Source organism: Euleptes europaea, chromosome 19 (genome assembly GCF_029931775.1).
Source record: "Euleptes europaea isolate rEulEur1 chromosome 19, rEulEur1.hap1, whole genome shotgun sequence".
In the NCBI taxonomy this organism is placed as follows: Eukaryota; Metazoa; Chordata; class Lepidosauria; order Squamata; family Sphaerodactylidae; genus Euleptes; species Euleptes europaea.
The window spans coordinates 28,611,889-28,622,893 of NC_079330.1; the positions used below are offsets into that span (position 1 = coordinate 28,611,889).

Here is an 11,005-nt window from a genome sequence, read left to right on the forward strand (position 1 = left end):
GTAAAGAACCCTCCCCTTTCCTCCCCACTGACCTCTCAAGCAGTGGAGGGGAATGGAGGGTCCAAACCGGGAGATGTCCTGCTACAGATGGCACTCCTGGCCAAAACATGGGTCAGTAGAGCAACAACACAGTGGAAAGTAGAGCTCCCCCACTCATAGGGTGCCAAGTCTGTCTTCACCACCGGCAAGAGGTTTTTGGGGAGGAGCCTGAGGAGGGCGGGGTTTGGGGAGGGGCTTCAATGCCATAGAGTCCAATGGCCAAAGCAGCCATTTTCTCCAGGTGAACTGATCTCTATCGGCTGGAGATCAGTTGTAACAGCAGGAGATCTCCAGCTGGAGGTTGTCACCATACCCACTCTGCAGCAGTGAAGCTTTTGCACCTGCCGAGGCCACCAGGTCCCCTGTAATTCCTCCCCCCACGCACTGTTTTTGCCACATCTTCCTGTTGGCCACCGAAAGGATCCACAGTCCTGAAGGAGTCTCACCCACTTCCAGCGTGGTATAGTGGTTAAGAGCAGTGATTTGGAGCGGTGGACTCTGATCTGGAGAAACGGGTTTGATTCCCCACTCCACATGAGCGGCGGACGCTAATCTGGTGAACTGGATTTGTTTCTCCACTTTTACACATGAAGCCAGCTGGGTGACCTTGGGCAAGTTACAGCTCTGTTAGAGCTTTCTCAGCCTCACCTACCTCACAGGGTGTCTCTTGTGGTGAAGGGAAGCGTGATTATAAGCCGGTTTGATTCTTCCTTAAGCGGTGGAGAAAGTTGGCATATAAAAACCAACTCTTCTTCTTCCCCCTCCTCTTCCTCCTCCTCCTCTCTCCCACTCCTTACATGGAAGATAATCAAATAAGAGAGATGTATCCAAGAAGGCAACTGCAGAGCTGGACCTCACCGTTTTTATGAGGGTGTTACTGAATCTTGGCCAATGAAAAGTTTGAAACTAGGCTGTGTAAAAAGAAAATAATTACAAGCCAGTTACTCTTGTCTAGATTTTTTTAGGTTGCCAAGTTCTTTCCAGTCTCCACAGCTTCCAAAAATAAATATCATGTCTTGCAATATTTGAATTAGCACTAAAGGAACCCGAGTCTCCAGGTATGCATTGCCCATCCAAATCTGGGACTAACTGCATGGCCTCCGCCCACTTTTCCTATCTGACATCCCACCAATCATTCTTATCAAACTTTTGGTCCCACTATGGTAGAAACAAAAAATTCACTTTTTTCAAGGAGGACAATTATACATTTACAGGCATTCTCTGGTTATATTTATAGTTTACAGCAAGTTTTCTTGACATAAAAATTGAACTAGTATTTTTGGGAATATAATTTATTGCTATGACTTTCAAAAGGAAAATAATAATGCCATTAATAATATTATTGAGTATATTGTTGAGCTTAAATGTTACTGTGATGGTAACTAAAACACAAAGCAAAACCCTGATGAAACAATACAGATGACCCAGAGTACCAACAAAAGGCGGGGAAAGGAGAGGGCTTCTAACTCGCCAGAGATGGGAGTCATGTACACCCACAATTTGGGAAATGTAGGTCTGCTTTATTGACTAAGAATATATTAGGGCATTCTACACAGGACGTTCTTTAGTTGCTAGGATAATTAGGACAATGTTGGGACAGATTCTGGGTAAAACCCTACCAACCGGATAATATTGCATTTTGCAATGCTATACTGATCAAGCTGTCTCCTTTCTTCCCAGTGGGTTTTGCCCTCCTGATGGATGTCGTCCTGATAGCATCAAAAGATGTCCTGGCTTACATATTTACCAGTGATCAGTGAGTAACTTGGTTCTGATCTGTTCCTTTTGACCATAGGGTACCAGCCTCTTCTATTAATTCTTCTTCTTTCTCCGAAATAGAGAGATCATTGCGCTTGTGGCCTGGGTTATGCCGGTCTACATCGTCTTCCACCTGTTTGAAGCCCTTTGCGTAAGTCTCTCTGCTGTCCCAAGGGGGATGTAGGTGGGTCTCCCTCCTTCTGACAGATGCTGTGGGCATTGGGTATGCTACTGCATTTCACAATCCTGTGGTTCCATTTCGATTTCACTTCTCTCTTGCACAACTTGAACCCAAGAGCCTTGAGTCACATTCCCCGCCCCCCGCCCCGTTAAATTTATGCATGTTATTTTTGGTTCAGAGTTTCAAAATAAGGTAACAGAAAATGGTGCAAAAAAACTAAAAATGGGTGGGTTCGATTCTCCCTACTAGAAATGTAGAATAGGGGCCTGGTTGTGTTTATCCAAGGTCATTCTGTTCCAAGGAGACGCCGTGGTGCAGTCAGGCAGAATGCCAAGCAGATGAACTAAAGCTGGCTTTGCTCGGCCCCAAATAAAGGCCTCGAAGATATTCACAAAATAATCAGACGTGCCATAAAGAAAACAACTTACTTTATTGGCATCTCTGAAAGCCTCAACAAAGAGGGCTACCAAATAGAATCAGCCAGCAAACGACCACGACAAATGAGGGCCGAGAAATTATTAATGAATACTCTACGGCTGTGTTGTGCTGAGAGACGGTCTCTAGTTAAAGAGAGATTACATCACCATCCTCGATTTGGGAAGCCAGGGTTAGGTGCCCTCCAGCAGGCCTGCTAAGCGCACCCCACCGCGTAAGAATGTGAACACTAAGCCCCCCACACAGACAAGGGAGCGGAGCACAAGCCTTTCACTCCTCTTCAAGCCCCAGCGGGGCCAACAGAGATACAGATGTTCTGCTGCCTCCCCAAGCATTCCTTGCATAGTCCTGGGAGATAGGGTTGCTATAGGGTTGCCAGGTCCCTCTTCGCCACCAAAGGGAGGTTTTTGGGACGGAGCCTGAAGAGGGCAGGGTTTGGGGAGGGGAGGGACTTCAATGCCCTCGAGCAGTGATGGCGAACCTTTTAGAGACCGAGTGCCCAAACTGCAACCCAAAACCCACTTATTGATCGCAAAGTGCCAACACAGCAATTTAACCTGAATACTGAGGTGTTAGTTTAGAAAAAAATAACACATACATTAACATCTTTTGCCTTAAAAGAAAAACACAATAAGAGCTTTCAATGATACAAACAACTTTTTATTGAACGGTAACAGTTTGCATTTGGGATGCTTTTGAACTATTAATGTTTGTTCAAACCCCTAAGCTGGGCAGTCCAGGGAAGGGGGGGGCTTTGAACTGCTCCGCGCTGCGCAGAGTTCAAAGCCCCCGCCGCCCAGCTGGGCGGCGGGCAGTCCAGGGAAGGCAGACGCGATGGCTGCTCAACTTACCCGCACGTGCCCACAGAGAGGGCTCGGTGTGCCAAGTCCGGCACGAGTGCCGTAGGTTCACCAACACGGCCCTAGAGTCCAGTGGCCAAGGTGGCCATTTTCTCCAGGTGAACTGATCGCTATCGGCTGGAGATCAGTTGTAATAGCAGGAGATCTCCAGCTAGTATAGGCTTGCCAGGCCCTGTAGCTCCACCGGCGGGAGCTTTCTAGAGCCGTGGCTGTAGCGCGCGATGCACACGCGCACCCGCACGACGGGGACGCTCTAGCGATTTCAGGCAAAACTCTATGGTTTCCATAGAGTTTTCTCCGAGATTCCGAGTGTCCGTGTTACTTTTGGGTTTGCCTGAAAGTGACGTGTGCACGCGCATGCTCTCAGTGCCTGCCGGTCATCAGCTGGCCGACAGGCAGCCTGGTGGATTCGCCTGATTTTACACGCCACCACCAGGCACTTGGCAACCCTAAGCTAGTACCTGGAGGTTGGCAACCCTAGGTTGCTAGCTCTGGGTTGGGAAATACCTGGAAATTTTGGGGGTGGACCCCGAGGAGGGCAGGATTTGGGGAGAGGAGGGACCTCATCAAGGTATATTGCCATAGGGTCCATCCTCCAAAGCGGCCATTTTCTCCAGGGGAACTGATCTTGGTCACCTGGAGGCTATTAGTGGGAGATCTCCAGGTGCCACCTGAAGGTTGGCAACCCTACTGGGAGAGCATCTCAGACACCTCTGGGACAAACCCCCGTTTCCTGCACATCCTTCCAGGCTAGGGATGCCAACCTCCAGGTGGTGCTGGAGATCTCAAAATATTACAACTGAACTTCAGGCGACAGAAATCAGTTCACCTGGAGAAAATGGCCGCTTTGAGAAGGGGACTCTATGGCATGATACCCCACTGAAGTCCCTCCCCTCCCCAAACCTGCTCTCCTCAAGCTCCACCCCCAAAATCTCCAGGTATTTCCCAACCTGAAGCCGGCAACCCTATTCCAGGCCTGCTTCTCGGATGAAAGGGGAGACTGCCACGCAGGCCCCTTCCAGCATTTTAGCAGATCCTCTCCCATCCCTGAGGAGAGCAGATGGGTTGAGGGCAGGGTTGCCAGGTCCCTCTTCCCCACCGGCTGGAGGTTTTTGGGATGGAGCCTGAGGAAGGCAGGGTTTGGGAGGGGAGGGACTTCAATGCCATAGAGTCCAATTGCCAAAGTGGCCGTTTTCTCCAGGCAAACTGATCTCTATCAGCTGGAGACCAGTTGTAATAGCAGGAGATCTCCAGCTCGTACCTGGAGGTTAGCAACCCCAGTTGAGGGTCTTTGGGTGCTGGGCTGTGGGCCTGAGACGCCCGACCGCGCTGCCCCTTGAGGCAAACCCTGCCTGAAGTCATCTGACCCTTTTCTTCTCCTTTCCACAGAGTTCAGGCAGCGGAATTTTACGCGGGACGGGCAAGCAGAAGCTGGGCGCCATTTTCAACGCCCTTGGCTATTACGTGGTGGGCTTGCCGGTCGTGGTTGTGCTGCTTTTCGTGGCCAGAATTGGATTGATCGGTACCAGCATTGGGGATGCCGGGGTGGGGGTGTTTCCACGCAGGGCGCTTTGCAGGGCGGTATAATCTCTCTTGCTTGTCCATGGGCAAAAGTGGAAGACCGGTCCTTTCAAGCAATGCCACAATTACAACATGGAGCATCGATCTGGCACTTCACATGAACACATGAAGCTGCCTTATACTGAATCAGACCCTTACTCCATCCAAGTCAGTATTGTCTACTCAGACCGGCAGTGGCTCCCCAGGGTCTCAGGCTGGGGTCTTTCACATCACCTGCTTGCCTCGTCCCTGTAACTGGAGGACTGAACCTGGGACCTTCTGCATGCCAAGCAGATGCTCTACCACTGCGCCACAGTCCCTCCCCACTTCCAAAATTCAAAGCCCTTTTATTAAACAGGCATGACGCTTTGTCTTGGCAATGGCCGCTTAGTGTGTTGGGTGGGAGTGGCAAGATCCATACTGACATGCAGAGCTCGGTCTCTCCGTGGTTTCTTAAAAACTGTACATTTTTATATCTATATAAAACCACACTAAAAAAATCCAGATGTTGCTGTGTTTTGAAGATGACAGGAAAAGGAACTGATAGAGGGAAGAGGAGAAAGGAGAGGAAGGGGAAGGAAGAGTGGGGTACCAGCACTGACTGGAACATCAAGTTTGGCACAGAGCTGGCATTGCTCACCGCAATATTAAGTTATGAAATGCATATCCAGGAGATGACTTATACACCCCTATCCCTAAGTAAGAACAGCAGGGCACAGAGAAACCACGAGCATTTTGACCAGCTTCTGCTCTTGCACTACTTTCTGATCAGTTTATTGATCCAGCATCTGAGGAAGGTGGTGCTAACATAACTCTGTAAATAAGTCTTCCAGAAGCATCTGGAGAGCCAGTGTGGTGGAGTGGTTAAGAGTGGCAGACTCTCATCAGGTGAACTGGGTTCCCCACTCCTCCACATGAGCGGCGGACTCTAATCTGGAGAACCGGGTTCAATTCCCCACTCCTCCACGTGCTCCTGTTGGGTGACCTCGGGCTAGTCAGAGTTCTCTCAGAACTCTCTCAGACTCGACTACCTCACAAGGTGTCTGTTGTGGTGGGAGAAAGGGAAGGAGATTATAAACCACTTTGAGACTCCTCAAGGTAGAGAAAAGTGGGGTATAAATTCCTCCTCCTCCTCCTCATAGTCATCTGTGTGCTATGTAGTGCTGGGGGAGGGAAGGCTGCATAGTATAGCCTGATCTCATCAGAGCTCAGAAGTTAAGCAGGGTCAGAACTTGGAAGGGAGACCCCCCAAGGAAGACTTTGCAGAGGAAGGGGATGGCAAACCGCCTCTGTTTCTCACTCGCCTTGAAAGCCCCTTGCTGGCGTCACCGTAAGTCGGCTGTGACTTGATGGCACTTTACACACACACACACACACAAACACACAATGCTGATGTCTGAATAGGCTGCTGCCTTTAAAAGGCCTGGTGAGGATATTGCTGGTCAGTTGGCAGCCCCAAAACAGAAATTGGGTCTGCAGCGGGAGAAGCGGAAGTGTAGTGAAGGGCCAGGAAACAGGCAGAGCACCCCTCTGACTGGATCTCTCTTCCCCGCAGGGCTTTGGCTCGGCATGCTGATCTGTGCCTTCATCCCGTCCACTTGCTGCATCATCTACTTTGCCCGGATGAACTGGAAGCAGGCAGCCGAGGAGGTAAGGAGTAGGCAGGCAACCAAATGTTATGCCCACACCATTTCGATTCAGAAATCCCTTGTTTGGAATTCGCTTCTCCCTTGTCCTTCTTTGGAGGTTTTTAAACAGAGGCCAGATGGTCATCTGTCAGCAATACTGATTCTGTGAACTTAGGCAGATGGTGAGAGCGAGGGCAGGAAGGGTGGCATCAGTGTTTGGTTCTCGTGGCCCTTTCTTGCATGCCCACGGTAGTGCAGATCACCGCTTTGGGGTCAGGAAGCAATTTTCCTCCAGGCCAGATTGGCCAGGGATCCTGGAGTTTTTTTTGGGGGGGGGGCACCTTCTGGGCATGGAGTGGGGGTCACTGGGTGTGGGGGGGAGGTAGTTGTGAATTTCCTGCATTGTGCAGGGGGTTGGACTAGATGACCCTGGTGATCCCTCCCAACTCTATGATTCTGTGAACCAGACCCACAAGGCCTTTTCTTCTCACATCACTTGATGCACACTTCATATTTGCATCAATGGTGTAAAAATGCCAGCCAAAGATACAAACTAATTGGGAATGCCAGCAACCAAGAAAGGAGAAATGAAAAGGCCAACAATATTAAAAGTGGAGGAAGGGAAGAGGTGGATTTACCCATCCCTAATTTTTGCATTTGAAGGTGGAGATAGAGATCCTAAAGGACAAGGATAAAGCATTCCATCGCTGAGCCTCTAAACCTGTTACTTTTTCACTTGGCATTGTTATTTGGACACATGGGATGGGATTGTTTGACAGGTGGGTTTGGAATCTACACTAAAATTTAGGTTTAAACTGTTTAATATGTATGTGTGTGTGTGTGTAGGTTTTATGTTTATGTAACAGTTTATGGATCTATTGTTATTAGCCACCCTGAGCCTGACCTCGTTGGGATAGGGCAGGATAGAAATCAAATCAAATCAAAATAGATAATATAAAATGATCACTCAATTTGTCTTAAATGGATTGTCTGCATCTGCCCCTAGGCTCAGCACCGTGCAGGATTGACTCCAAAGCGACCGGAGGATTTGGATTCTGCTTCCCCTCCTGCTAAGGCAGCTCCCTTCTCAGGTATGGAATGGCAATTATACCCAGATAGCTCAATGGAACCTCTCTGCTCAGAGGCAGTATACCCTTGGCCATGAACAGGGGGAGGCTGTGGCCTTCATGCCCTGGCTGTGGAACTCTTTGAGGCAGCTGACAAGGGGAAGCGCTCCATCAGGTGGGTGGCCTGGATATTGTGAAGGGCTTTAAATGTCAGAGCCAGCCCCTTGAATTGAGCCTAGAAACAGACAGGTAAGCAAGGAAGTTGTTTGGAAACAGTCGTTGCCGTGTGCCCCTTGAACAGTCATGCTCGTGAGAGAATATTTCCTCTCAAGCATTCCCAGGATCTGTCTGATGATGCTTTTATTCCAAACTTCCGTGTGTCGATGCAATGAATTGCCACACCTTCAGAGTAACCACCAATGAAATAAGGGTCTCCTCATGTCTGTCTCTTTGTGTTAAGTGCTGTCAAGTCGCGTCCGACTCATGGCGACCCTATGAATCAACGTCCTCCAAAATGTCTATCTTTGACAGCCTTGCTCAGGTCTTGCAAACTGAGGGCCGTGGCTTCCTTTTTTGACTCAATCTATCTCTTGTTGGGCCTTCCTCTTTTCCTGCTGCCCTCAACTTTTCCTAGCATGACTGTCTTTTCTAGTGACTCGTCTTCTCATAATGTGACCAAAATACAATAGCCTCAAATTAGTCATTCTGTCTCTTTGGGCCACAGCAAAAACTGATGCTGAGAATGGAGCTGTTCTGCTGAGCATCACCAAGACGGACGGATCGAGCTACCAAATTCGGAGGCAGGAAGAGATCCCTAGCCATTCCACTGTCGGTCACGTTCTTACCACCAAGCAGCTGATTGTGTATCGGGGACTGGCCGTTGCAGCTGCCATAGCTATTTTGGCTGTAGGAATCATGATACGATTCTTCACCATCACCGATTAAGCACCTCGATTTATGGTGCAGGGAAGAGTCCCCATCAATAAAGAAAAAAGCGAGACAGGCAGAGGCCGGGGGATGGTGCGTTGTTCTTTAAGTCATCCAATCCAGGGCTGAGATGCCGGCAGAATTTGAATCCTGCTCCTGCAAAACCCAAAACTGGCACTCCTCGTGATCTCCGGATACCAGGAGTTGTGTGGGGTATGATCTGTGGAGTTGAAAATCAAAGAGAACTTTGTGCCAGACAGACTCATTCAAAGCCAAGTGGCACCAGGGTGAAATGACAAAGTCACTCAGTGGCAGAGCCGAAAACCAAATGCTAATATTTGAGATCAATAAAAAGCTTCAATTCACTCTGGGTTTAATGTTTATTTCCAATACACACATAAAGTATATATGTGATGTACGCAAGTTTAATTATATATTAAACTGGGTAAAAGTTATATCTCAATATAAAGCTTTTTATTCTAATTTTGTCAGTTCTCTGTCCTTAAAACTCTAAAATACTTCAAAAGGATTCTGCTTTTCAAAAAGAGAGACCAGAAGTGCTTTCAAAAAGCACTGACGGGAAACCCACCTACCCATCCTCTGTGGAATATAATGCATCTGCCCACATAGATTAGAAAGAGTCAGCTGCAATGGAGGAGAATAAACACACCTGCAGAAATCTGTTAAAACCTCCCCTCCACACACACAAACTGAAGGAGACAGGCATATCACAGATTTTTAGAAAACAATGTAGTAACCATTATTAAACAAAAGGTTCAATCGGTTCTGTTTTACAAGAGTAGCAAAGCGGCTGAGTTTATTTAGCAAGATGGAAGACAACCCAGCTCAAAGAAGAATGTCTTTGGCACACACCGTCCATTGGGAAGGGAAAGGACCTCTTCGCTCAGGGGAAGATGTTGCATTGAGATTATTGGATCCTACCCAAAAGCTTTCTTGCTGCTGTTGCTGTTCCCTTGCTCCCCTTTCTCTTGTCAGCTCCTGCAGGGGTGGGGCGGGGCCCCAAAAACTGCAAATGGTCATCAAGAGATAGGCCCTGGAATGGACTGGCAGGCTCCAGCGTGAGGCCAAAAGTGACTTAAAGTGGAATGGAACTGAAGACGCGGAAGGAAGAGCATCGCTTTAAGGCCGCCTGGGTGCTTAGAAGGATGCACCATTAAACTGATCCCTTCTTTTATCAATGTAGCAAACTGTACAGAGAGAGCGCCTGATCTCCAGCTGCCTCTGAAATATCAAGTCCTGGTTCTTTTTTCTTTTTTTTACAAAGGGGGGATGCTGGCACAAATCTTTCAATGTGGGCTACAGGACAAAGAAGCTCTCTCTAGAAATACTTTGAGAAACCCCCCCTGCTGAGGCTTCCCGCCGGTTAATCTGGACCACGAGGACATGGCGAAGGCCCTCCCTGGTCCTAACGCTCGCTTCTCGACAGAAGGAGAATCCCGGGGAAAGCTGCTCTAATTCTCCTTTTGTATGGTTAATCATCAGTAAGAAAAAATAATGTGTATCTGAGTGCTGAACACACACACACGCGACCCAGGTCCCAGACGAGAGCATCTCCCATTCAGGTGGGCAGTGGCCTCGGACTCAGAAAAAGCCAATCTGGAAAACAGAGATCGAAACAACATCAATTATCACGGCTAGTTGAAATGAAATCAAATTGAAATGAAATCAAAAGAGTTTCCACCTAGACATTAGGAAGTACTTTCTAACAGTTACAGCGGTTCCTCAGTGGAACAGGCTTCCTCGGGAGGTGGTAAGCTCTCCTTCCCTGGAGGTTTTTAAGAAGAGGTTAGATGGCCATCAGTCAGCAATGCTGATTCTGTGACCTTAGGCAGATAATGAGAGGGAGGGCATCTTGGCCATCTTCTGGTCACTATGGGTGTGGAGGGGGGAGGTAGTTGTGAATTTCCTGCATTGTGCAGGGGGTTGGACTTGATGGCCTGGTGGTCCCTTCCAACTCTATGACTCTAGAGGTGGATCTCTTGTTTTTGTTAGAAATGCACTACTGTATATATGAGGCCCCCTTAGACAGAATCAGACTCCCAAATGTGGCCCCATCTCTTCCGACTGGCAGCCTCAGGGTCTCAGGAAGAGGAAGTATTTTGCGAGACTCAAGGCCATTAATCTGGAGACTCAACCTGGGACCCTTTTGCGTGCCAAGCAGGTGTGGACTGCCTGCACCTGTCTTGTCTCGCCTGGCTGGCAGTGGCTCTCAGGGGTCTCGGGCAGAGAAAGGTCTCCCCCAGCACCAGAGATCTCTTAACTGGAGATGCAGGGACCGAACCTGTAACCTTTTGCATGCAAGGCTGTCGCTCTGACACTGGGCCATGGTCTCTTTGGGTCCATCCTGTTTCCCCTGGCTGGCAAAGGCCTTGCTCAGTCAAGTTCTGCATAGACAAGTGGAGGAATGCATGCATGCAACACCTCCAGTTAAAATCTTACCTGCCCCCAATCACTATTTTCTCAGCCTCTATACCAACATTTTGCCGTATGGAGCTAATGGCCCACCTAACAAGGTTGTTGAACTGCGAT

General features: G+C 48.7%; 1 protein-coding gene across 1 annotated transcript in view; it reads left to right on the forward strand.

Moving 5' to 3' along the window:
• Positions 1 to 8,473, forward strand: part of LOC130491514 (multidrug and toxin extrusion protein 1-like) — a 34,556-nt gene extending 26,083 nt beyond the window's left edge. The window contains exons 12-17 of the mRNA XM_056865265.1: positions 1,720 to 1,795; positions 1,879 to 1,948; positions 4,663 to 4,795; positions 6,389 to 6,483; positions 7,468 to 7,552; positions 8,253 to 8,473. Of these exons, the coding sequence (XP_056721243.1) occupies positions 1,720 to 1,795; positions 1,879 to 1,948; positions 4,663 to 4,795; positions 6,389 to 6,483; positions 7,468 to 7,552; positions 8,253 to 8,473 (680 nt within the window). The remainder of the gene's footprint in view (positions 1 to 1,719; positions 1,796 to 1,878; positions 1,949 to 4,662; positions 4,796 to 6,388; positions 6,484 to 7,467; positions 7,553 to 8,252) is intronic.
• Positions 8,474 to 11,005: the final 2,532 nt, after the last annotated feature.